This window comes from Panicum virgatum, chromosome 1K (genome assembly GCF_016808335.1).
Source record: "Panicum virgatum strain AP13 chromosome 1K, P.virgatum_v5, whole genome shotgun sequence".
Classification (NCBI taxonomy): domain Eukaryota; kingdom Viridiplantae; phylum Streptophyta; class Magnoliopsida; order Poales; family Poaceae; genus Panicum; species Panicum virgatum.
This window is the reverse complement of record NC_053136.1, coordinates 44,688,781-44,714,731: the sequence shown is the minus strand read 5'-3', so window position 1 is coordinate 44,714,731 and position 25,951 is coordinate 44,688,781. Positions and strand designations below refer to the sequence as shown.

The following is a 25,951-nucleotide window of genomic DNA, read 5'->3' as shown; positions in this document are numbered from 1 at the left end:
AGAGTTGGGGGGCAAACCGCAAACACGATCGGTTCGCCGCGCAAACATCCGGGCTGCGAGTCTTGGCCCTTCTCAGAACGTTTCCTTTTTCCCTTATTAAAAAAACGACGTTTCCTTTTTTTGACAGAGCAAAAAAAAAAAGATTCCGGCGAAAATGAAGAAACAAACTGTCGGTCCTTCCGAAGCTTGATTGAGGTTGCTACGAGAAAAACGCCTAATCGAAGCCGTCGCCGGAAAGGCCTGTGAGAGATATTCTACTCCGATTGGCTGCCTGGAGTGGATCGACATGACCCGGACCAGCAGAAAAGACGAACAGCCTCATCCATAGCTTACATATATCCGGGTCTCGTAACTGACGATTGGCTGCCACAGCTGAAAGAGAGTGCGCATGCATGCATGTATGCATCCTAGCCTAATTAAGCTCTTGCTGCTGCTGCCTTCAATGGATCCCGAGCGTGCCAATCCATAGATGCAAATAGCATCTCGCCTGTCCTCTACTTTTTTAAATAATAATAATAATAATAATTGAAACTAAACACAATCTATGCGGCTCCTGCTCCCACTAGGTGCACCCGTGGAAGTATCTGCTAGATAGATCTGACGCATCTTCGCGTGCGCGACGGCAGTCTGTATGAGCTATGTAGCACGAATACGGATACGTGTATCGGTATCAGAAGGATACGGATACGCGAATACGATAATTTTCTAAAAAACCCGATACGCGGATACGTTTTATAATTTTTTTAAATAAATAAATAATGACACATATTAAATTTATGAAAGTAGTAAATTACCTTACAATAGCAATTACCAGCCAAAACAAAGACCGGAAGCATCTCCATTCTCCAATTGTAATGTCCAATTGTCCATTCTCGAGTTCTCCTTCTCCGAGTCCAGAATTTGCACACAAACACCAACTATGAATCAATTTATTACTAAAACTTGAGTATTCAGTAATCACTAATCAGTAGTTCAGTACAAGTAGCAGTTCAGTACATCACCTTGAATTCCGAAGTAGAAAGGAGCGGGAGAGGACAAAGGAGCACAGGTACAGCCACAGCCCACAGGAATAGCCGAACATGACATATAATATAGACTTAGCTTTCATTTCTTATACAATCTCTCTCTCAGCTCCTTTCCACAGCAGCCTCTCCCCCCGTCCCTCTCTTCCTCGCCTCTCCATCGCCCCACAGCCGGCGTTGCTCTCCCCCGTCCCTCTCTTCCTCACTCGCCTCTCCGTCGCCCCCACAGCCGGCGGCAGGGCGGCTCCTCCCCCTCATCTCTCTCTCTACCTCAAGCTCGGCCGGGGCAGGGGAGGGCCGGATCCCGGCGGCAGGGCGGCTCCTCTCCCTCTACCTCGAGCTCGGCCGGTGCAGGGGAGGGCCGGATCCGGCCCCAGCGCGGGCGGACCCGGCAACTGCGGCGTCGCTGCGGCACGGAGGGGCGGGGCCCGTGGCGGGGCGGCGCGGCGGCCGGTGGACACGGGCGCTGCGAGGAAGTCGCCCAGTCGGGAGGAGGCGGCGGCTGCGTCTGTGTGAGGCGGACTGCGCGTGGGAGGGAGGGGACGGGTGTAGGACTGCGCGTGGGAGGCGGACGCGCGTGGGAGGCGGAAGTTTGTGCCGGGCCGTATCGATGGCAAATTGGCAAGGATACATATCCATTTCTCAGTTTCCGGCCCATTTAATCTGGGATACGCAGACACGCCATGAATACGTATCCGTGCCGTATCCGTATCGGATACGTATCCGACACAGGTACGCTGGCGTATCCGTGTTTCTGAGTGTATAAGAGACAGGCGATGATCGAGCTGGCCGGGAGCTCGCGCGCAATAATGGAGTTCTGCGCGCAGCAGCGTTTCAATCCGCCGCCTCCGAACACCAAACAACCGCCGCCGCCGGCGAGGGCGCCGGCGACTTGGCCTCGCTCCGGCCACCCCTACACCGCTGGTCGCCTCAGCCGGTCTTCTTCGCGCGACCCAAGCCGGGCGCTGCAGGTCGCTGCAGCCACCACGAATGCTCGTCCCTCTGAAGTCGTCTGCGTGAAGAACAGCATCCAGGACACGAAATTACCGAGGTGATATTGTCGCATGATGCTCCCAGCAGAGCACTCAACTGGGAATAATTCAACAGTGTACGTGCATGTACGTACGTGTCTTACTACTTTTTGATGATCTTTTTGGTGCTACTAGGGCGGGCAAATTTTTCGAGCTGGAGATGACGGTCCGCGACTGCGACCTCGACAAGTACGGGGTTGTCAACAATGCCGTATATGCTGCTTACATCGAAACAGGTATGTTTCCACTACATCTAAAAAGGTGTCACATGTATAATAAAACAAATACTCTAGTAAACTAATCCAATTGATAACAATAACAATTATACACAAAATCAGAAGCTAACTACATCTAAAAATAATTGCTAAATCATGGAGAAAACCGCTAACCTTTTTTTACTTCAAAAAGCAAAAATTTCCCTCTATTCTCCTCACTCGTCGGCTGCTATGAACAGTGAGTTCATGACAGCTGTGGGGGAGGAGGGGTATTTATAGGCAGATAGCCTCCTGAATTATGAGCTTGATGGGTTATATTTTTTATCCTTATTCAATTATTCATTTCCGTCCTTGATCCGATCCATGCTGGTAACCAATTAACCAGCTCGACAGGAGATGATTACAAGCCTCGGCGTCCGCACGGCCTCGATCGCGCGCGCAGGCCGCGCCATGGCGCTCTCCGAGCTCAACGTCAAGTACTTCGCGCCGTTAAAGGTACACGGATTGCATGTGAACTGCGTATAGCTATCTTTTTTTTTACCATGAAATTACCACGCTTCGGTGTACGTGTTTCATGTATCCTTGATGTTCTTCAGCGTGGCGCCAAGTTCGTGGTCATGGTGAGGGTTGTCGGGATCAAGGGCGTGCGGATGCTCATGGAGCACCTGATCAAGACGCTGCCGGAGCGTAAGGTATACGTCGCCGGCCGGCGTGCCACCGGCCGGTGACAGCAGTCACACACAATAATGCAAACATCTCCTTCCTTAATGACACGGTCGAGAACGCTTGTATGTGTGGAATAATGCAGCAGCTCGTGTTAGAAGCGATGGCCACCGTCGTCTGCCTCAACGAAGACTACCGTCCGACTCGCATGTTCCCGGAGATGGCGAATCTGCTGCACTTCTTCTCTCAATCATCCCAACTATAGGATCGATCACGAACTAGCGTACGGCAAAGCTGGCTTGATCTGCTGTTAGTAAGGACTAATTAATAAGGAGTGCAGACTGGTGCAACTCTCGTTAGTTCAATTGAGGGTACTAGTTTTTTAAAATGTTGATAAAGAGGGTCGATGGCGTGACACTTGCATTGGACGCATCAATTTGCACCCCGAACTGTTAATTTGGAGTGGTTAACTTGAGGCCTATGGTACATCAACAATCCAACCAAGCAGAGATACTAATTAATATAGGTGTCAATGGGTGACCCTTAGAGACATCTCACTACTACAGAATAGGCCTTTGTTCCAGTCCATTTGTCCCGGTTGCTTTTGGGCCCGGGACAATAGGTGTCTTTTGTCCCGGGTCCAACGGCTAGCCAGGCTAGCGGGGGGACATGGGTCTTTTGTCCCGGTTGGAGGCACCAACCGGGACAAAAGGACCCTCTTTTGTCCCGGTTGGAGGCTCCAACCGGGACAAAAGGCTCTGGTCATTTAGTCCCGGGTGGTAACACCAACCGGGACAAAATGACCCCCTTTTGTCCCGGTTGGTGGCTCCAACCCGGACAAAAGGGGTCTTTTGTCCCGGTTGGTGTCTCCAACCCGGACAAAAGGGTACTTCACGTGTTAGTTTAACAGGAATGCGTTCATTCTAAAGTCACATGTGGTGTGTAGGTGGGGTGGTAAAGAAATTATACGCGAGGCAAGACATCTCGAGTTCGAGTTCTGGGTTGCACAGAATATTTTTTTACGTTACACATGGCCTTTAGTCCCGGTTATTTCACCCGGGACTAAAGGGTCCGGGCCTTTTGTCCCGGCTTCATTGTCCCGGTTCCAAAACCGGGATGAAAGGGGGATTTGGAACCAGGACAAAAGTTTGTTTCTGTAGTAGTGTCTCCAATCCTCTTTAGTTCAAAATTTTGTACTAGTATAATATTTTGAACTAAAAAGGGTTGGAGGTGCACCTAAGCGTTATCTATTTGCACACCTACTAATTAATTTTTTTTACTCCGATAAAGTTCATAAAAAATATATTAAGATAATATACTCATTGACTTAAATGTCGGTATATTTTTTTATAACGTTTAAATTAAATATTTTGACTTAAGTCTGCACCAACATGTCAAATTACAGTTGTGTTCACGGCAAAAAAAAAAGTGATGGATTACGTTTCCAGTCTTCATGTATTCAGGTTCTTCAACTTTGTTACATATGTTTATAAGAAGATATCTCTCGAGTCTAGAGGTCCACTGAAAGCCATCCATTCTTATCTTTTCGTTAAGTTCTTTGGGAGCATGGTTATTATTAATTGCACGATGAAAGGGTTTGCAGTGTAGGGATTGCAATACTTTAGTAGCAACTTCAAGTCCTACTTTTGACTCCTAGTGAAAGTAAATTTTTGAGCTAGTTAAAAACTCCCTCTCACTAGCATAGCTGGGGTTTGGCAGGTTTCTCTGACTAGAAAAATACATCTTTTTCTAAAAAAATTATGGAACCGCATTCTTACCCACCAATCAATTTTTTTATAAATTTCTCAGAAAATGATCGAAACTATGGGAGTGGAACATACGAGGCGGAAGAGAGAATTTTTTTTGGATATATTCATTCCAATTGAATTGCAAATATATCAACTAGAATCAATTCAATTCTAAATTGCAATAAGCGAGTGGGCTCTCTCGGATATAGATGAGTTGCTAGACTACGTCGAATAATGAATTCAATAATTAAAAAAACTAAGAGATGGATGAAATTATGCAAGGAATCCTAGTTTCAAAGAAAAGGAAAATAGGGATATGGCTAAATCAGTAGACGCTACGGACTTGATTGTATTGAGCCTTCGTATGGACTATGGAAACCTGCTAAGTGATAACTTCCAAATTCAGAGAAACCCTGGAATGAAAAATGGGCAATCCTGAGCAAATCCCTTTTTCGAAAAAAAATGAGTGGTTCTCAAACTAGAACTCAAAGGAAAAGGATAGGTGCAGAGACTCAATGGAAGCTATTCTTGTGTTGGTAATGAAACTCCTTCGAAATTATATAAATAAAGGCTTTATATATACATCTAATACATTGGCATAGCAAACGATTAATCATAGAACCCATATCATAATATAGGTTCTTTATTTTATTTTTTAGAATGAAATCAGGAATGATTATGAAATATAAAATTCTGATTTTTTTTAGAATTATTGTGAATCCATTCCAATCGAATATTGAGTAGCTCCATGCAAAAGACGCGACCTGCTATATTTTTAGAAAAAAATAATGAGAAAATGAGTGGAATCCTATTCGTCCTTACTTCGTACTAAATAGGTAGTAGTACAATCGAACTTCAACCTATCGCTGGCTACCAAGCACTACCAAGACTCCAAGAGGACGGACTTCTCTACTACTACAGCCGTAACGACACGCATGCTTGGCGCGTGCGTGGCAACTGTACGTACCTCGAACAAGCTATATATATCCATATAACAATGGCGTGGCAACAGCACAAATGCACAATGGCGTTCAGCATGCAGCAACAGCAATCATTCTGCTTCATCCGACCACCAAGCAACCACCAGCACCGGCGGCGACAACCAAACAAACAACCACCGGCCAGAGCTTACATGCCTCGCTCCGGACACCTTGCCGCCGATCTCCTTGGCCGGCCATGCCCCCGAGGTCGTGCGACAAAGGCAGTGCAGGCCGCTGTCTCAGCGAACTCTAATAATGGCTCTGAATTATTCATCCGCGCCAAGAACAACACCATCCAGGACACGAAATTACCAAGGTGCAAGTTCTCACTTCAGCTAATAAGTAGAAGTCTAGGAATTCGGTCGGTACAGTGTCTGATTTTGATCTTTGTTGTGAAATCTAGAGATGGCAAGTTTTTCGAAGTGGAGATGACTGTCCGTGACTGCGAGCTCGACAAGTACGGGGTTGTCAGCAGTGCTGTGCTTGCTGCCTACATGGAAACTAGCTCGTAAAGAGATGGTCGCAAGCCTAGGCGTCCGCACGGGGTCGATCGCCCGAGCAGGCCGTGCCCTGGCGGTCTCCAAGTTGAACGTCGTGTGCGTGGCGCCACTAAAGGTAAACGCAAGCATGCATGTGATCATCTGATGAGACCGGCCAGATAATTTTGCTTACTTTTCATCATCAATTTAAAATGATGTCGATCCTCCAGCCCGGCGCCAGGTTCGTTGTCATGGTGAGGGTCGTCCAGATCAAGGGCGTCCGGATGCTCATGGAGCACTTGATCGCGACGCTGCCCGACCGGGAGGTACGGCTCACATGTTAAACTTGTATGCGTATTGGGTGATTAACCAATACGCGTTGCAAATTAACGGACACCTCAGAACTCCTATGCGTATTGCAAATTAACAATGTTTTTCTAGATCATGTATGTCAAAATATACTTGGTACTATAGATGGCTAAAAGACCAGAGTCCTGGCATGAGCCCGGAGTTTTTGACTCGGCCCAAGCACGGCATGGCGTTAACACCGTGCCCGGGCTGGAACAACATACTGCGTTGTGCTTGATCACCAGTGCCATATGGCTGGCGGCACAACCCGATATTTAAGGCTCGGTCCATTAACAGCGCGCATACATTTCAATCCCACCGGCCCACCAAATATCATCACCATATAACACCTACCCCTCAAAACCCTAACTACTTGGCGCCCCTCATTCTTCTGTTAATTTCCTCTCCATGGCATCGGCGGGCGCGGCAGCCGGTGAGAGGTGTCGGCAGGCGCAGGCGGCGATCGACGTGGGCAGTAGTGTCACACCCGTGATGGAACACAGTAATAACTCATCTGTTTGGAGTTGGACTGACAAGTGGGTCCAACCATAAGACCTAGGTGGAAGGCACGTCAACTCTATAAGCTGCGAAGGATGAGAGGAGGAGGGGAATTAAGAAAAGAAACCAGATAAGCAAAGAGGAAACGGAAGAACATCTTCCTCCTCAAGTTATCGAGATCATCTGTATCCCTTGTAATCTGGCTCACGTCCCGATTTGATCTCATCGGCGGCTACGGGTTGTTACACTGGTATCAGATTCAGCACTCCTCGGCGCGCCGCTGTTCGATTCGCCGCTTTCGTCTCCGTCCCCAGTTGCTCCGCCGGTAATCCATTCGATTTCGGCGTCCACGCCCCGCTACCGACTTGTAGTCGGCGGCGGCCACCGCAGACTGCCGGTTAGCTGCTCCGGCGCCGTCATCCACATATGGTTCTCGTGCGCCGCCTAGGTCTGTAGTTTGTAGACGGTAATATCGGATCTCTCGGTGTGAGGGCGACTTGGCGGCGGTGGATTTTCTTCTCGACAACGACAGGTCCGTGTTGTTCGCTGTACTCCGTCGGCTTAAGGCAACGGAGGACGTGATTCTGGTGGCTTTGTGCCGACGGTAGATGGAGGCGCGTTGATCGTGGATACAGGAGGGCCTGCATCAGCTTCACGCCCGCATTGAATCGATCGACACCACGCAACACTGCATGGCGTCGTGGCTGGCTTTGACGTCCAAGTTATTGGACCAGGTTGCAAGGGGCCAACAGCAGCAACTGGAGGTGATTGGGCAGACCATGGCGGGGCTCACCTCCTTCCGTAGGTTGAGGGAGCAGGATGGATTGGAGAGGAGTGCTCCTAAACACAGGATCAGGGGCTCATCATGGGAGACAACAGTGCCAAGGAGATCGGAGCTGCGGGAGCCAGGCGTGTTGTTTCCTTTAGCATATCCTACTGTATATTCTGCCCCTCAAGTGTTTGTTGGAATGCCACAACAGGGGAGCATGCACCTGTCGTTTGATGCAATGCCTTCTGAGGTTACCTGAGATGAGGAGATGCAAGATGACATTGATACACATGAAGATCTGCTGCAGCTACTAGTCTTGGGTGTGGATGGTGACAACACAAAGTGCAAAGTTGAGCTTGATTCAATTATGTCAAAGGACTCTACACGAAGTGTGGTGTCTATGCATGTGGAGAGCAAGGTAAAACACTGCCAAGGATCATGTCCAAGCACATTAGAACGAGTTGAGCAGATCATGTCAAAAACTCAAGATGATGTTGCAGTCTGGGATAAGGAGGTCGAAGACATGCTCGAGCAGCATGGTTTACTGCAGCAAGTAGCTCTAGGTGGAAATAACTTTGTCGTTGAAGATATGGTGTCCTTAGAAGCAGAGCAAGTGCCAATACAAGATTCTGTGGTGTGGGATTGTGCTCAGCACAAGGGGCTTGATGAAGTGCCTTGTACTGACATTGTTTGGGATGAAGCGGTATTATCTGACCTGGACACGCACGATGGCTTATTGGAGCAGCTAGCCGTGGGCAAAGAATACAAGGATGATGAGAAGATAAAGCTGCTGATTGAACCTTGCGCTGATGAGTTGCTTACCTGTGTTGGCAGCTCGTCACTATTTTTGGAGTTTGTTGTGGCGGCTCCAGTTGTGGTTGTGGCTGCAGATCAGGTGCTTCAGAAAATGCCTTGCGTATATGATTCAAGCCAAGTCATGAATGAAACGGAAAATAAATGTATGGGAAAAGAGTTCCCTGGATTATTGCTACACCATCTCAGCTCACAAGCTTGTGAAAAAAAATATGGCATCGAAAGGAATGTCTGTCTTAGTGGAAAAGAGGTTGGCAACTGCAAGCTTCATGTGCAGGGGCAGCAGGCAGGCAATTGGATGGAGCTGCAGAGATCTACGGGGCATGGGATCAGTCAGATGCCAACTTGGAGGCTTAATGCTTTTTGTACTAGGAAAGGTGAGCCAAGCAAAAGGCATTTAAGCATGGATCCTGGTAGGCAAATCAGTGATCCATCTTACAAGGCAACATTATCTTTTAGGGCTTACATGGTCAATGTGAAGTGCAAAGGGGCAACCATTTTTGTCAGGAAATTATGGGATCCAGGTATTTGAAGATGCATTATCAGGGAATTGGTACTTCAGTGTGGTGTACGGTCATGTGCACTGAGAACATGCATTCTTTACCCTGGGATACAAATTCAGACAGGGAAGGAGGTTCAGGGTGAAATCATCCATTGTGGCAATTTGGCTGGAAAAAAGGTGGCCCTGTACATGCCAATTGATGTTCAGGACTGTTTGGTTAGGCTGACTGTGGAGCATAGTGAAGACCTCAGTTGTCGGCACCAGAAGTGCTTAATGGGGATGATCATATTGTTGCCGAGAAGATGGACTCCTACCCATGCATGTTTATACAGCTGGCCACTAGTTGTCTCTCTTTAAGACAGTTATGCATAGAACAATTATTTTGTGGACGGCTCTAAGAGTCTCTATACTTACCATGTTAAAGGAGTAAGCTGTCTAAGCATTGCTCTTGCTTGGGACAAGCAAGGTTTTCTGGGGGCGGTAATGTCACACCCGTGATGGAACACAGTAATAACTCCTCTGTTTGGAGTTGGACTGACAAGTGGGTCCAACCATAAGACCTAGGTGGAAGACACGTCAACTCTATAAGCTGCGAAGGATCAGAGGAGGGGAATTAAGAAAAGAAACCAGATAAGCAAAGAGGAAACGGAAGAACATCTTCCTCCTCAAGTTATCGAGATCATCTGTATCCCTTGTAATCCGGCTCACGTCCCGATTTGATCTCATCGGCGGCTACGGGCTGTTACAAGTAGCCGGCGGCTAGCATCGGCAGGCATGGGTCGGCAGGCTGCGGCCTAAATCGAGCGCACAGACGGTGGCTAGCACAGGCATGGCGAAGTTCCCGTGCCAAACCGGCTGGCACGACATGAAATAGGCATGCCGTGCCGTGTTGGGCCGAAGGTCCAACCCTGAATGGCCACGACCCGACCCAATTGTACCACCATGCCCCAGGCGCGGTAACGTTGGGCTGTGCTTTTACCGGCACATGCCTGGCGAACCATTTGGCCATCTATACTTGGTAGACCATATCCAGCGAATTCCCATTTTTCAATCCAAGCCAACTATTATATTTATAGTTTTTGTACAAAATAGTGCTTCAATTATATTCTCTTTTATCCACTTTTTCAGCATTTAATGGGACAAATTAATAAGCCACCCCGAATTCTCCCCAAATAAAGAAGCAGATGGAACTTTCCCAATACTTAGCAGATGGATTGGAATGAGATTATTAAAAGCAACTCCCCAATAACCATAAAAAATATTGAGACATCCCAATTAGTTTGTTAATTTATTGAGGGGGATGTGGAGATTTGTTAAGCAGCATGTTATCCTGGTCTAGCACATTGGTTGTGTTCGGAATCTTTGCAAAAAAATCTATTTTTTACAGTTCATTTATATTTTGTACATTTGAATAACTGAAGCAATGCAACTTTGCATAACCATCCTCACTATTGTATATTCAGAAGTCTGTTTAATCACTTGCAGCTTGTTTCATAAGCAATGGCCACCATCGTCTGCCTCAACAAAGACTACCGGCCGACTCGCTTGTTCCCGGAAATAGTGAAGCTGTTGCACGTCTTCTCTCCTAACTAGGATCAATCATGGCATAATATGCTGCCGTAGGCTTCCTACATGTACCTATATGACTGGTTAAATATGAATGCCGTGTTGGTTCTGAAACAAAGAAAAAAATAAAATAGCTCTTAATTTGTATTAGTTAATATTATTATATATGGCTGTAATTAGGAGCCCGACGACGTACGTGAGTAAGAACCTAAGAGGAACGAGTAAAATGTTCATGTCGCCAGCTCGTCCTGGAGGCAACGGTCGCCGTGGTGTGCCACTACCGCCCGACGCGCGTGTTCTGGAGGTGGCGTCCAAGCTGCTGCGCTTCTTCTCGTCCTAGGTACGATGCGTACCAAGGACTGATGCCAACAAGCCAAAAGACGTCGTAGTCTAGACTCATATACGTGATCGGTCGTACTTCTGTATTGTACGTGCTCTGGACGAGCGATCCCTATAGCAGAAGCCTGGAAGGCTCTGTTTGGGGGTGGGGGGGGGGGGGGTCATAGTCATTATAAAGTCAGTTTCAGTAGGAGTTTTATGGGCACATTTATGTAGAGTAGACTAAAAACTAGGTAACTGTGTCTGATGAATTTCATATCTATACTATAAATGATGAAAGAATTGAGAGCTTTTCTCACCTACATTAATCCAGCCATCCCTCTCACAAATTCTCTTTTGAAGGCCCATATGGAAGGACTAGAAGCTTGACAGGATTGGGTGAGAGGCAAAAACAACATCAAGAAAATTGTTTCTGCCGTAATTGCCTGTTTTTTTTTTCACCGCAGGCGCCGCATACCCGCCCGCCCGTACCCGGGCTGCGATTGGTTCCGCGACGCCGCCTCCCCCACCTGGGACGTTGGTGCCCCCACAGCCCGCGACGTTGGTGGCCCCGCGACGCCGCCTCCCCCGCCGCACCACGCGACGCTGCCTCCCCCCGACGTCGCACCGGCCTCCGACGCCGCCTGGCACCCTGCCACGCCCGCGCCGTTGGTGGCCCCGCGACGCCGCCTCCCCCGCCGTCGCGCTTCCCCCGCCGCACCACGCGACGCCGCCTCGCCCCGACGTCGCACCGGCCTCCGACGCCGCCGCAACCCGCAACGCCGACTCCCCATTGCGGCACCGGCACCCTGTCTTGCCGGCTCGGCGCGTGGCCTCGCGACGCCGGACGCCGCGGCGGCGCCCAAGCCCCACATGCCGAAGGCCATCTCGGTGAGCTCGAGCGCAAATTCCTCTATTGATGCGATTTGTTTGTTCTAGGGTCTGATCTGATCGGGTGCGTACCGATCGTGAAAAGTTAGATTATAAGAAAAGCAGCACGCCCGGCCCAGAGGAGCCAACCCGCCGCCCTCGAGACCACGAGCCGCCGCCGCCGCCGCCCGCCATCGTAATGTGGATGGTAGGGTTAGGGTCGCTGTTCCGCCGCCTTGCCGCTGGTGGTGCCCTCGGCCACGAGCCGAAGCCGATCCCGCGGTGGGAGGAGGAGCGCGAGGTGATGCGCGCCACAGCCAAGGGCTTCAAGGAGACGGCTTTCTCTCACGTCCACGCCAAAAACTGTACGTCGTCGGTTGTTGTCATGCATGCATCTTGATCGATGCTAACGAGTGCAATTTATCTGTCAGCTATATTATATACTCACCCATAAATCATGATGTGATGATGACGCAGGGAGAGAAGCCGCACTGGCGTTCGGCGAGCAGGCTGCATACGACCTCAAGGTTTGCTCAAACCCGTCCATGGACACCAACACTACTTAATATTATTTACCTATTACCAATTCTTTGTTGCCACGACTTGCGGTTAAAGGTGATAACGGATCATGGTGGTAGCAGTCTCTTCACAATCTAACTCGATTCTTATATATTTTTAGCTCAAAAGTATTTTTTTTTAAGAAAAGTCATGTTTACACTCTCTAACTATCGCAAAAGTCCGATTTTCAACCTTCAACTATAAAATCGGACAATATAGGCCATCCAACTGTCAAAATCAGGCAAATTTGGACCTTGGGTGGTTTTGAAGGTGGGTTTCCATTCTGTGAGAATTAAAAATATTCAATTTTATACTAAAAAATTTATAAGTAATTCATTTTAAGTCAAAAAATTATGAAATGGGTATCAAAAGTTTTCTAAAAATGTACCCTATCTATTGTCACATGACTTGTGAGCTATTCAGATCTATTTTTTTTTATATTTATAATATTTGGTTGCTTGCAGTTATGCCTATTATTTTTAATAACTAAGATTCAAATGGAGCAATAATAGATAGGTTACATTTTTTAGAAAAATTTTGGTACTAGTTTCATATTTTTCTGATTTAAAGTGAATTAGTTTTGGTTTTTTAGATCTAATTAGATTTTATTTAATTTTTTTAGAAAATGCAAAACCACCTTGAGGGCTAAATTTGTCCGGTTTTGACAGTTGGATGGCCAATGTTGTCCGTTTTCATAGTTGAATGTTGAAAATCAGATTTTTGCGATAGTTCGAGGATAAAAATTGAATTTTCCCTTTTTCTCAAAAATATATAAGATTAGAGTCCGACCCTTTTAGGATCAGACTCTTAGATTATCTATCCAAATTTTAAGACTCTTTACCATACCCCTACTTGCAGTTAGGTGATGAGCACAGTGCGGCATCTGCGCTTCTCCGTTCCGTTAAATGCTACGCTTGGATCCATGAGGAAGGTAACAACGCCTTTTTTTTTTGTCCCAACTCTACTACTCGTGTTGTTGGTTTGTGTGTGCTGACACGCTCTCGCCCCTCGGTCGACACCCGCGCAGACGAGGGGGCAATCGCCGCCACGAAACTCGCATTGGACAAGGCCCTCGCGTTGTTCGTCAAGAGAAACGATCTGGAAATGGCCGCCGTCAGTTGTGAGGAGCTGGCAGAGTTACATGTGGAGCAGCGGGAGCTACAGACCGCTTTGGATTTCTTCGAAAAGGCCGCGGATTATTACGGCAGCAATCGCTGCAGCCGGAGCTGCAGATTCGAAGCTGGTCGGCTGAGGTTTCTCTTGGACAACAAAGAGACCTATCTTCAGTCATCTGACCCTGACTGGCGTTCACAATTGTACGAGGTGTTTGCTACTGGTATAATGTAGCACTCATCCTTGGTTGTAAAACTACTGCTACAACCAATTGTACAAGAGCACACATGGCCAGGGTTTTTTTATCCTTTCTCAAAATTATTCCCTTAAGCGGCCGGCACACACTTTACTGCCTTTTCTTTGGAAAACTTACCTGAGCAAGTACTGTTTCATTAAGAAGAAGAAAAGGGAAGTTTTCGAGATACACCTTTACCTTAATTGGTTTGAATAAGATGCGTAGAAACCTAATTGAGGTGTCGTGTCACACTTTGTATGACCGAAATAATAACGACAATAGCGCTGAGGAACGGTAGCCATTCTCAAGAACTTGGCCTCCTAGCTATGTCCTACATTTCAATAACACCACTAGATGTGGCATGACCGAGCCTAGGCCAACCTCATCATGCGCACCAATGTGGTGGCTGGTCAGGCTAGTGGGGCATGTGGTGCAACGAGTAGAAAACCGCACGCGAATTGTTTGACATATGATTAAAAGAGTTAATTCTTGGAAAAAAATCGAAAAATGTTATTATTCGAAAATGGTATGAACCGGGGAGGAGGAGCTTCTTAGTGGTGACGAGCTCCCAAGCGAGAGCTGGGATTCCCATGAGCTCCAACTGCACGCGATGGAGGAGCGAGCCAAGCTCCGCGTGGGCTTGAAGCATCCTTCCTCCGGCGCTGTCCGCTGAATGAACATTCCCTCACGGCCGCGTACGTCCAGCGCCTCTTGCGGCATGGTGACGAAGACCCGCGCGGCTGGAGAGGTCCAGCTCGGCTTGGTCGATGTTCGGTCGCCGCCATCGATCGCGCCACCACCATGGCGGACTGTGGTGCAGGGGCGGGATGCGCAACGCTCTAGGTGTCGACGGCGGCGGGGGAACCTGGTGTCGGCTGGGCCGCCTCAGCATTGAGGCGAACGTGTCAAGCTCTGCCGTATGTGCCCATGGGCGGAGCTACCTTGATGCCTGGGTATTCCCAGGAATACCCAACTTTTTTCTTCAAAAATCACTTGTACATTAAGTATACATATATGCATATATTATGTTAAATCTATTTCTTCATTTTCTCAGCCAAAACTCAGCCTAGCGACACCTCTAATACGAGTATATGACCCAGGCCAACAGTCCAATCCCCACTCCCACCTCCTGTTGTTGTAAGGCCAGTTCCCTCGCGCGCATTTTGTAGCTCCTGGTTGCTGCGAGGTTGCGAGCAGGCGGCCATGGAAATTAGCAAGCCGGCTAGGTGGCCAACGGCAGCGCACATAAGTACCCAGCAGTTTAGTCCTACTATCCAATACTACCCAGCAGGGGTGCCGCTGTGCTGGCGATGAGCTGCAGGTGCACGGTTCTGCTAATCTGCTTCTCTCTGAATACTAGTAATTATAGGGGCATGTGATGTGCTTACAAAGTGTGTTGCAAAGGAGGTTCGGTTGGCAACATGGTGTGCTTACGAGCGTGGAAATGTGGAATGGATTGCTCGTCCCCCGTGCAAGAATTTGAATTTGTAACTACAAGTGTTTTGTTGCTGATTAAAGAAATTTGAGATTTCATGGCATTACAAATGGAACCATAACCTACCCCATATTATGATGGCATGGCTCAGGGTCCGCATTCTCCGACGAGGGTACGTAGCGGGTGTTGTGCGATTACAGTGTAGCTGTACAGCAAAGCTTCTATAGCGGTTATGGGAGAATGATGACCGTGGACTCGTTTAGAAAATAGGAATACCCAACTTCTAAATTCTGGCTCCGCCACTGTATGTGCCGACGGGAAATCGTCATCGCAGGCAACGAGCGCCTTGCATTGGCGGCACTGGGCCTTCTTGTGTCCCGGGGTCAAGCAGTTGATTCATATCCACGCGGTGATTTCGAGATGCAACCACAAAGAACTCCCTGCTAGTCTGCAATCTCATGTCACTATCCAGCAGCAGCGGAACATCAGAGCGTTGCTGGTTAGCAAAATCCTTTCACCGGGTATCAACCTCATGTCAATCACCAGCAGTAGCAACCTTGAAATGTTTCTGATCGGCAAACTCCTGTTGCTAACCAACGGCAACAGCAGTATCAGAAACTCTCTTTATTTCAATGCAGTATCAAAGACCACTGTGAGGCGTGAGCCCTCAGGTTGCAAGTGATCCTAACAATCTGGGAACTGCAGATAGTAGTTTGTCAGATAAGGCCGGGGTCATGCAACAGCAAGAAGAACTGAATCGCCACCAGCAGCGCATACAAAGGTTCACGAGAAGGCGAGCAAAAAAGGGAAACAAAATCTTGGAATGTTGCTGATCAGGAAGCTGCTGTTACTAAGCAGCAGCAACAGTTTTTCTAGTGCCGGATCAATGTACGTTTTGAGTTCTGAAGGTGCAGGTGATCCTAACATTAAGGGAAGTGCAGGCAGTAATGCCACAACTAGTGTCGGACGTGCAGCGACACGAAGGCATCAAGAGCAGCACTCAAGCAAGAAAATAGTGATGGTAGAACTGAATCACTAATTGCGAGTTCTGAAAGAATTTCAGTGGCAGTGACGCAAAACATGGGAGGGGAGGTGGTAGGCAGAATCCAGCATGAAAACAATGTTGTCAGTGAAGATATTCTGAATAGAAAAGGCAATGACAACCTTCCTGATTCTCCTGTGGTGAAATCGTACTGTACTGTGGATCCAACAATTAAAGGTGCTAATGTTTACAGCCAAGCCAACAAAGATCTAGTACTCCAAGAACTGAGAAAGCATCAATGGAAGTGGAGAGGCGGCTAATGTCTTGACAGCTTAGATCACGATCTTCTGCGAGTGATTGTGCTACCAGGTATGCTGACAACAGTATCCCGATGCCTTCCAAGGTGTGTTATCATATTCAGATCCAGAAGTAATTGACTTTGAGGGACATAGTAATTCAGATCAGTTCAGGGCTGAAGGCAACTTTATGATGCCCGCAAAGACATTATGCTGAAACTAAGCACACTAGCCTGTTGCTTGTGGTACTTTTGGAATTGAGAAAATAAACTCAGGTCAGGTCGTCTGGGAACATTGGAACGGAGAAAGTTTTGCAGCAGACAAAAGAAGCAGCATTCCAAGCGAATGAGTTTGCAAATCAGTCCATCAGACATCCTCAGGCACCGGCAGGCAAGTTTCTCTCATGCCGTGACCGTCATGGACCCACGGCCGAAACCCATGCCAACATTTCATCAAATTAGAGAGGAAAACATCACGAGTGGCAAGAGATGGAACCTGAACCTTCCATATGTGGCAGCCCTGTATAACCAACAGAATGCGCCGGCCCGGTATCCCCCCTCTTTCGAAAACCAAGCTCCAACAACCAAGGCCATGGCGACCCGCCTGGTGTTCGCCGACGCCCAAGGGAGGCCGAGGCTGATCGCCGAGGCCTTCCTCCACCAGGGAGACATCCAACTCTCTTTCCAAGTCCTGGACCGCCAGGTCACCCCCCGCCTCGTCGCTACTCTCCTGCTCCACCGCGACGGGACGAGCAAGGTCGTCGGCGCCGTGCTCGATGGCCACAGCACGACGCGAGCGGTGACGGCTTGTTTCCTTCGCGATGACGGCAATGTAGATGTCTTCATCGGATTCCGCCATCACCAGACCGGGGCGCGTCAACTACTCATCATCACCACTAGGATATCATCCTTCCCCGCGCTCCCCAACGCCGACGAGCACCAGCGCAATGTCGTGTACAGATTGGCGGAGGAATGGAGATTCGTCCTCTCCCCATACGGAATCGACATCCAACTTCAAGGGCGACCTCACCCTCTTCTTCAGGCTGCGGCGGTCGCGCTATCAAGGCCGCGTGTCGACTACGCCACCAACCCTATCGCCGCCGGGTTCGGACTCCGACGCCACGCTCTCTTCGTACCTGCCGGGGCGCTCGATGCCGCGATGCTCGTTGCCGCGGCGGAGGGCCTCGACGCGCTGCAGTTGCCTCGGCCCCCTGGCGCAGCGTTCGATGTCGACGAGCCACCCAAACATAGCCTCCCAAACCTAAGAGTTGGAGGCGTGCTTCATTCTTCTTGGAGAATAATTTTTTCAGAGTCTCCCAAACTTCCTTCGGGGTCTCTGCATCCCATATGTGCTCTAGTAGATCCTCTTCAATAGTCGTTTTTAGCACAAACATAGCCTTTCCAACCTTGATGCGCCATTTCCGCAAAGCTTCGGCTCCATCCTTCTTTCCAGAACTATCACCACTCTCCTTTGGTGGAGGCACAGTTTCGGTTCCTGCAACAACCTCCCATAGGTCCTGACCTTGTAGGTAGGACTCCATGCAGGTCTTCCAATAGCCATAGTTATGACTATTGAGCTTCTTGATCCCACTGACTGTGCTCCGGCAGAGTCTCCCCTTAGCGCCTTGATGTAGCACCGAACACAGCAAGCACCCTATGCTCACTGAAGCCTCCTTTGGACGGTCCCGGACCGCACGGCTCTGATACCAGTTGTTGGAAATTGAGGTGGCCCTAATACCCACTAAGTTAAGAATCTACCCCTATGACACACCAACTCACTCCAGAGTCGGTCAGCTTCTAGTTACTTAGTGTACCGGGTCCTTTTGACAGCAGAGCCGCCTTTTGCTTCCGGGAGGCAGAACCTACCAACAGATGAAGCTGGCTTCCGGGTGACAGAGCCAACCTTCGATGAAGCCCAGACCCTTTTGTGATCCCGGGTGACAGAGCCAACCTTCGATAGATCACAACTTATACACCAAGTACTTAGGCTTAACCGGGAGACTAACACTTATAAAGACACTTACTTTATTGGAGCAACAAAATTACAAAGGAACACACACCTTTAAGTGGCTAGCCTAGCACTTACCCTTCTAGCCCTACCACAACTCATCTACCTTGCTCATGGATGGATGCCATGGCAAGGAGGAGGGCTCTATTTATAGGTCAAGGGGAACCATGGTATTAGGACAAGTGTCCCCCTTCTAGAGAATTCCAAAAATATTCTAACATTTTCAAAATTTTACTTATTACTAATTCTAGAGTACTCCATGGAAAATATCTCATTCTTGCTTAGTGGAGAATGTTCTAGAGGGTTGCCTTGTATTCCTTTCAATAAATCCAAAGCATTATGCAGCAGTTGATGTTCCATGTAGAACTCTGCTAGATCCACCCAACTCACGGCAGCCAAATGCAGATTGTTTTTCTTGACGAATAATGCAATGGCCTTCTCCAGCGCATGCTTAGTTGCATCAATCTCGCCCGCCTCTGCGTAAAGATCAGGGTCGTCAGGGCACAAATCAGCAGCACCACATTGCTGCAAGTATCTTCACTGCGTACCTTTTTCTTCAATCTGGTTGTAGCACTTCCCGCATCGTAAAAGCGCAGATGCCGCACTCAGTTCACCTGCATCACCAAACTGCAGGTCGCAGCTCGCAACCAATCAACAGATGAGATGGGTTAGTAATACTTTTTAGAAATTTACAATGGTTTGCCGATCATGACAAGATCCATCATGTCTGCCCGAAATCATGGTGTGAAGCAAACCTGGAGGTCATAATGGGCCTGCTCGTTGAATGCCCGTGCTGCTTTTCTCCCTACATCAGATTAGGAACGATTGGTATAATTGTATTCAGAGACTTACTGAAAGAGGACAAAACAATATGACCTACACTTTTCAACGAGGACGTAGGAGGTAGCCGCCTCCTCGAAAACCCGTGAGATGGCCAGGCTCCAGCCTAGCCGGAGCCGGCCACTCGAGATGAACCGGTCGCCACGCGCCTCCAGAGCGGCTGGCCCAAGTCTCTCCTCAAAGAACATCACCTCGTACTCCTCCGTCCCCTTGTCACGCCGCGGGATCGGCTCGACGGCGGCATAACGTCGCAACAACGATGCTACGATACCCATCAAGATCTGTTTCGTTGGGTGGACGCGCCTCATATATAAAACGTCGTCCAAAGTCCAACCCAACAAACACCTAAGGCTCAGGAACCGACCCTAAATTGCTATTTGGGCCTTTATAGGGCTAAAAAAGTGTTTCGCCTCCTCGTAAAAATATTAGGAGTCACACGTATGAATGATAGTCAATTTATCATACAAGATGTAATAACTATTTTTTATTTGAAAACAATTTTTTCCTTCTGTTCTGCTAGCCGCTTCATCAGCCAGCCAACAATATTTTTCTCTCACACCAAACCAGCACCAGCCACCAGCCGCAGCCAGTAGAACATAACAATTATTCATGCAACAAATAAAAATTGTTTTGGAAAAAATAGTTCAAAACATTTTTTTACTAAATTATATATGTGGTCCTGTTTCTTGAACTGATTTAGACCCGGAAAGATCTGTGCGACAGACCGGCGGGGTAAAGCACGTTACCCCCAACGCGACCCCTCCCCCAACCCAACACACAAAAGTGTATTTTAGGTCTTGTTTAGTTGGTAAAAAGTCGTTGGTTTTGGTAATGTAGCATATTTCATTATTACTTGATAAATAATGTCTAATCATAAACTAATTAGACTTAAAAGATTTATCTCGTGATAATTAGTTAGACTGTGTAATTGGCAAATGTTAGGAGTCGCTCGGGCTACTGGCAGTCAAACCATCGCACAAGGCCTAATAACTACTTTTAGTTCAGAAACAAAATTTTTTTGTTCCCGATTTTTTTATTGCTAGAACAATTAAAAAATTGTTTCGGAATAAAATAAATTTATTCTAGAACAAATTTGACTATGTGCTAGTTTGTTGGGCCAGTTTAGACCCAATAATATAAAATTTATAGTGGGTGATAGGTCTGCTGGGGTCACTCATTAGACCCAGCAACGCCCATGTAATTAGTCTTTTTTTTAACTTTATTTAATGCTCTATGCATGTGTCCGAACATTTGATATGACGATACTGTATAATTTTTTTTGGGAACTAAACATGACCTTTATTGTATCCACTTCTCCAAACAACGATAATAGTAACTTTTTAGCTATATCACTCGAGTGATTATCATTTTATTTTGTCAATCGACTTTGTCTTACGTTGCGGTCGTTCTTCCAATGTGATTTTTGCGGCAAAGCACACCAGCGCAAGACCCTGCACAGGCCACACCTGGCGCTGCGGGTCCAAGCACGCAGCATCTCACCCTCTCCATGATCACGAGTAACCCGACTATAGGGTGGCTAAATACATCGCTTTTCTTTATGCACAGGCTAGTTGCACTTGCACAAATCAGTATTCATGGTAGAATTTTGGAGGCTTGAGTTTTTCCCACACGCGTCGCCCTTTCCGCTCGCGTCGCCCCCTGCGTGGGCGACCGAGCGGACCCCCAAATCCTAGGCGCCGCCCCGCCTCTCTCGTCACACCCCCTCCCCCGCCGCGCCGCCGCCCGAGCGGGCTGCCGGCAAGCCCCGCGAGCGGCGGCAGGGCCTCTTCCTACTCCTGCGGCGGTTCGGAGTGGGCGCCTCAAGCTTGCTCGCTGGCGGCGCGGCGGCCCTCCGTGGCGGCGGTGGATTCGGTGGCCGTGCGACGGGGGCGCATGGTGGTGCATGGGGGGCGGCGGCCGACGCTGGGATGCGGCGATGGCGGCGGCGGCCGTCACGGATGACACCGGCGGTGGCGGCGGCCGGCGCAGGTCGACGGCGGTAGCGGCGGCCGGTGTGAAAGGGCGCAGGAGGTTGCGGGCCGTGGTCCGGCCGTGGTCGTGGCTGGCTAGGGCCGGCACTTGGGCGCCGCCTTGGTGGTGGGGTTGGGAGCTGGCTGGTGCATGCTAGTGGCACCGTGGTGGTGCTTCGGGCTGTGCCGGGCTTCTTCCGGTGGAGGCGATGCGCAGGCGAGGAGGAGCAGGCCACTGGCTTGGCCAAGAATGTGCGGCAGACATAGTGTTGAGTTGGGTGTAAGCCTTCACTGACGCCTTTGTCAGTGGCGATGGTGGCGGCGCCCTTGTGGCGTCGTTCTCCTTGCTGGGGGCACCATTGTGTGGCACCATGTCCCCTGCTGCATGGGGCTCTCGAGGGTGAGAACTTTGTCCATCTCTGGACGTGCGACGGCGGCGCCATTGGCGTCGTGCCCTCCTTGGAGGCGCCGCATCTGAGGCCCGCCTTGGTTAGGTAGTGGCGATGGTGGTGTTGCTCGCACATGGCGGCAGAGGAGGTGTGCTTGGTTCGTGTTGGCAGGGAGGTGCAAAGCACCCATGGGTGCTGGAGGTCTTGAGCTGGCGCGCTTGGAGCTGTGGTGACCCCGGTGTCGGCTGGGCGGAGTTGTCGCTCTCATAGCGGTTTCATATATCTGAGTTCTTGGCAGAGGAGTGCGAGGCGGTGGGAGAGGCGTGGCCCCCACGCAGAGTGGCCAGTATCAGTGATTTTCATCGACACTACGACGGGGGTGTTATGCTGATGCTCCTTTGGGACAGGGGAATCGACGATCGTGTGTGTGGCTTGAGGGTGATCTCCCATGGTGGAGGAGTTCGAGGTGCCGCTCAGGCTTGCAATGGGTTGCGGCTTTTGGCGTGGCACAGCTTTCGCGACGACGGCGCAATTCGCGACAGCTTCTTTCGCTTCCTCTCCCAGTTTGTGGTGGTGTAGTGTTTTGTTGGGTGTGTTGTCTGCATGCGTTGTTTGTGTGGTGATGGTGTTTGTTTTGGCGCGTTATGTACGAATGCTTCTTCTTCTTATATGATGTGGCAATGCTTCTGCTTTTTATTTTAAAAAATCTGTATTCATGTCATTTCCAGTCCTAACGTGTTTTCTTCATTGTTTCTGTATGTTATTTTTGGTTGATTTTTTTTGTTTTAAAGGGGTAAATTATATTAAATTGGAGCAACAATACATTCCCAGTTTTACAGAAAGGACCTTAAGGAAGCTGGAAAATACATCGAAGCCCCACAACCAGGTCCTCAGCTTTGTCTTCCTCTCAAGTGACCGACGCCAACGAGCAACGCTGGAACTAGCAGAGCCAAATCGTTCCTCGAGCTGGAAAAGGGACTTCCAACCTTGGACAAGCCGCAAGATCGAACGCAGCCGGTCTCCTGCCGTGATGCATCTAATTCCTCTGAAATCACATCGGCCATCTCTTGCCCTGCTTGAAGGAAGAACAAATCCGCAGTTGATAGCAATGGATATCATCACTAGCAACCCGGAAAGAGGATCCGCACTCGCCGGCCAAAGCGCATGCAATCCGGAAGCAAAACCCACCAAAGGGGATAACCAAATCTCCACCCCATTCGCAAATAGGGAGAGAAATACTGACCTCACCCGTGGCCCATCGGCAGTCATGTCTTCACCAGCGAGCCAGCCGAGGAGGGACAAAAGCCTCCTACAACCACTACAGCACCACCAGAAAAGGCCAGGAGGAAACATACCCTCCACCGAAACTCTTGCTTAGAAGTGGCGTCGTCGTCACCGCCACCAACAGCAAAAGTCCCTTGGAGGAGCAAGAACACCGCCGTGACCATAGGAACACCCGGCGACTAAGGATGTCAACGGGTCGGGTTCGGTTCGGGTGGAGTGTCTGGGCACTCAAAACTGAAACCCGAACATGAAACCCGAACCCGTCCCGAACTCTGATTCGGGTGGGAATTCATCCCCAAAACCAAAACCCACGGATACTCAAAACCCGACGGATAATCCAAAACCCAATATTTTTACCCACCAGCATTCCATTCCGCGCCCGAGGCCAACGAGGCACCGAGGCTGTGCGGCCGGCCATGCGCTATGCGGGGCGGGGCGGGGCGCGGACGGCCGCCTCCACCGGGCACCGGGCGGTGCTGGGCGCGGGCGGCTCGCGTCGTGCGGTGCTGGGCACGGCGCCGCTGCCTCCGCCGTGCGCCGGCCTGCTTCCTCCGTGCGCCGGCCGAGGAGTCAAGGACCCGCCTGGGCGCCGCGCCGAGGAGCCGCCGAGGCACTACCGCGCTGCGCCGAGCTCGATGTGGGGGTGTGGCCGTGGTCTAAGCCTGACGAGGCGGGGGGCAAGGGTGTGCCCGTGCGTGGTGCGCCTGTGGTGGCGTGGCTCGTGCGGTGCAGGGGCGGACGGCTGAGGTGGGGCTAGGGTGGGACGGTGGGTTGGAGACTGAGAGAGGTGAGGTGTGGGTTGTTATATACCTAGGGTTTTTAGTGAGCTTTTATTGGGTTGAATGTTTTCGGGGCCCCAATGTTGCTCCGCAAGTTAATTCTGAAATCCACACCAAACCCGAAATGTTTCGGATACAAATCCGTAGGAGAAAACCAAAATCCGAAACCCGCGGATATCCGCCCCGAACCCGACCCGATGCCATCCTTACCGGCGACCTTATTCGTTCCACCACCGTCGTCGTCGATAGAGAGGAGAGCGGAGACCTAGGTACTAAACTACCTAATCTATTTACAACCGCATGACGATTCGCCGCTCTTCCATCTCCGGCGCCGTACAGGTCACCGGAGATGGAAGGGACCGGCCGAATCACCGTCGGCAAACCAAATCACCTCCCGTTGCCGTTGTGTTCTGTAGCGAGAGGATAAGGACGGAAGGAGCAGGTTCACTGCAATCCCATACTGCCCACCTCCCATTTGATTTTTTTTGTTGACATGCAAATTTTCAGTTTTTTCAGTTTCTTTTTTCTTTTGTTTTTGTACGTGTATCACCATTTTTTAGATGATCTACTTTGATTTTTCACTCAACTTATCCTACAGTGTAATTGACTGTTTTTATTTTCGTGTTCACTCAATTTTTCTTGACGTGGAAGCTGACATGTGGCATGTTTCTATTGGTTTAAAAAATGAGTGAGATAAAAATAAAAATCACTCGGATGTTGGGTTGTCATTCCTGATTCATATTATTTTGATGGTTTTTCACAGCAGTGGCAAGAAAATGTTCTTTTGCCAGTTCAAATGTTCAGTACATACTCGCAGAGAACGGAGATCGAGAGGCATATGCCACCACACCTGTCTGGCCCCTCGTTTGCTGGGGCAACTCAGCCCGGTGGATGCCGCACACGCCGGCGCAGCGCCGGTGCCCGAGCAGGAGGGCCAGGATGAAGAGACAAACATCGCCCCGCAGAAGCATGGGGCCGGTCCAACCAGTGCCACGCGTCACCTCCCACGACACCCCGTGGCGCGGATGCCAGGACTGCCGAGGTCCAAACGGCGAACGAACAAGCCAGCGAACCGTCCCCGGAAGACGGCCTTAACGCTCCGGTGCCTGGAGCCGAGGATGAGGCGAACTCCACGGTGGCATAGAAGCTTGAGCAATTCATTTTGTCGGTGCAAGAGAAAATCTCCACCCCTCTCGCACCTAAACCCCCTCGACAATGCTGCGCGTCAAGTTGAGGGCGGGATGAGCCTACCGCTTCGGAGCAAGCGGCTTTGCCAACCAGAGCTTGGCTCAGGTGCCAGCCTTCAAGCGATGGGAGGTCCTCCTCATGCAGAGGATGGGTGAGATGGCAATGTTGTCTACGCTTGACAAGAAAAATTCGAGGAAGACTATCAATCTAGACTCCAATCCAAGTATTTCAAGGCCTTGAAGGAGTTGTTCCCGGATGCGGTGACACCAAATAGGCGCAAGCTGCTCTTGCTGGCTTGATCGCCTTGCAACAAAGCTAGCTAGTTGTTTAGTTAGTGAGTAGTCGTTCTTACGCTATGGGGGTGCAAACCAACCTCTCCTTCCAAACCATATAATTTTCAATCTTGACCACCGGATTAACATCCAAGGGGTATGAGCGTGCCTTTCGGGTTTGGCCTGCATACCAGTTTTGAAGGCCAAGCAAGGTACGAAACACTTTCCCACACCCCACCTGACTATGGCTGTGTGTTAGTCCCCTTGGAAAAAACACTGCAGCGCCGAAAAAACACTGTAGCACTTCTAAGTAGGCTCAAAAGATTCGTCTCGCAACGTACATCAAAATTATGTAATTAGTTTTTTTATTTACCTACATTTAGTACTCCATGCATAGATCATCTATTATATAAATATTTGAGTGTTAGAAGAAGCCACCACGTTCGCCGAGAGAGTCTAAAAATTCCCACGTTAATCTAAAAAAGAAAAGAATCTACACCGTTGGATTTTATGAAGATCTAACGGTCTAGAATAACTCAAAGAGTCCATGCCAACTACTGCTAATAAATATATATAAATTAGATGTTAAAAATAGGTTTTAGATGTAATAAAAGAAATACGATTCCCTAACCGATAAAAGAAAACACAGTTCAGTCGTACTTAACGTGGCTTTCAAGAGGATCAGTACGTCTACCAGGACAAAAGGAAAAAAATAGCGTGATTATAACCTATGAAGAGGAGGGATCAAAGCAATATAAAAAGCTAGATAGAAGCAAAATAT

At 49.2% G+C, this 25,951-nt stretch overlaps 1 protein-coding gene across 1 annotated transcript; it reads left to right on the top strand.

Annotated features, from left to right (window-relative positions):
- The first annotated feature begins 1,798 nt into the window (after window positions 1-1,798).
- On the top strand, window positions 1,799-3,196 carry LOC120655725 (acyl-acyl carrier protein thioesterase ATL3, chloroplastic-like). Its single transcript, XM_039933688.1, has 5 exons — window positions 1,799-2,073; window positions 2,189-2,289; window positions 2,654-2,763; window positions 2,865-2,960; window positions 3,080-3,196. The coding sequence occupies exons 1-5, from the start codon at window positions 1,799-1,801 to the stop codon at window positions 3,194-3,196; spliced, it is 699 nt and encodes a 232-aa protein (XP_039789622.1).
- The last annotated feature ends 22,755 nt before the right edge of the window (window positions 3,197-25,951 follow it).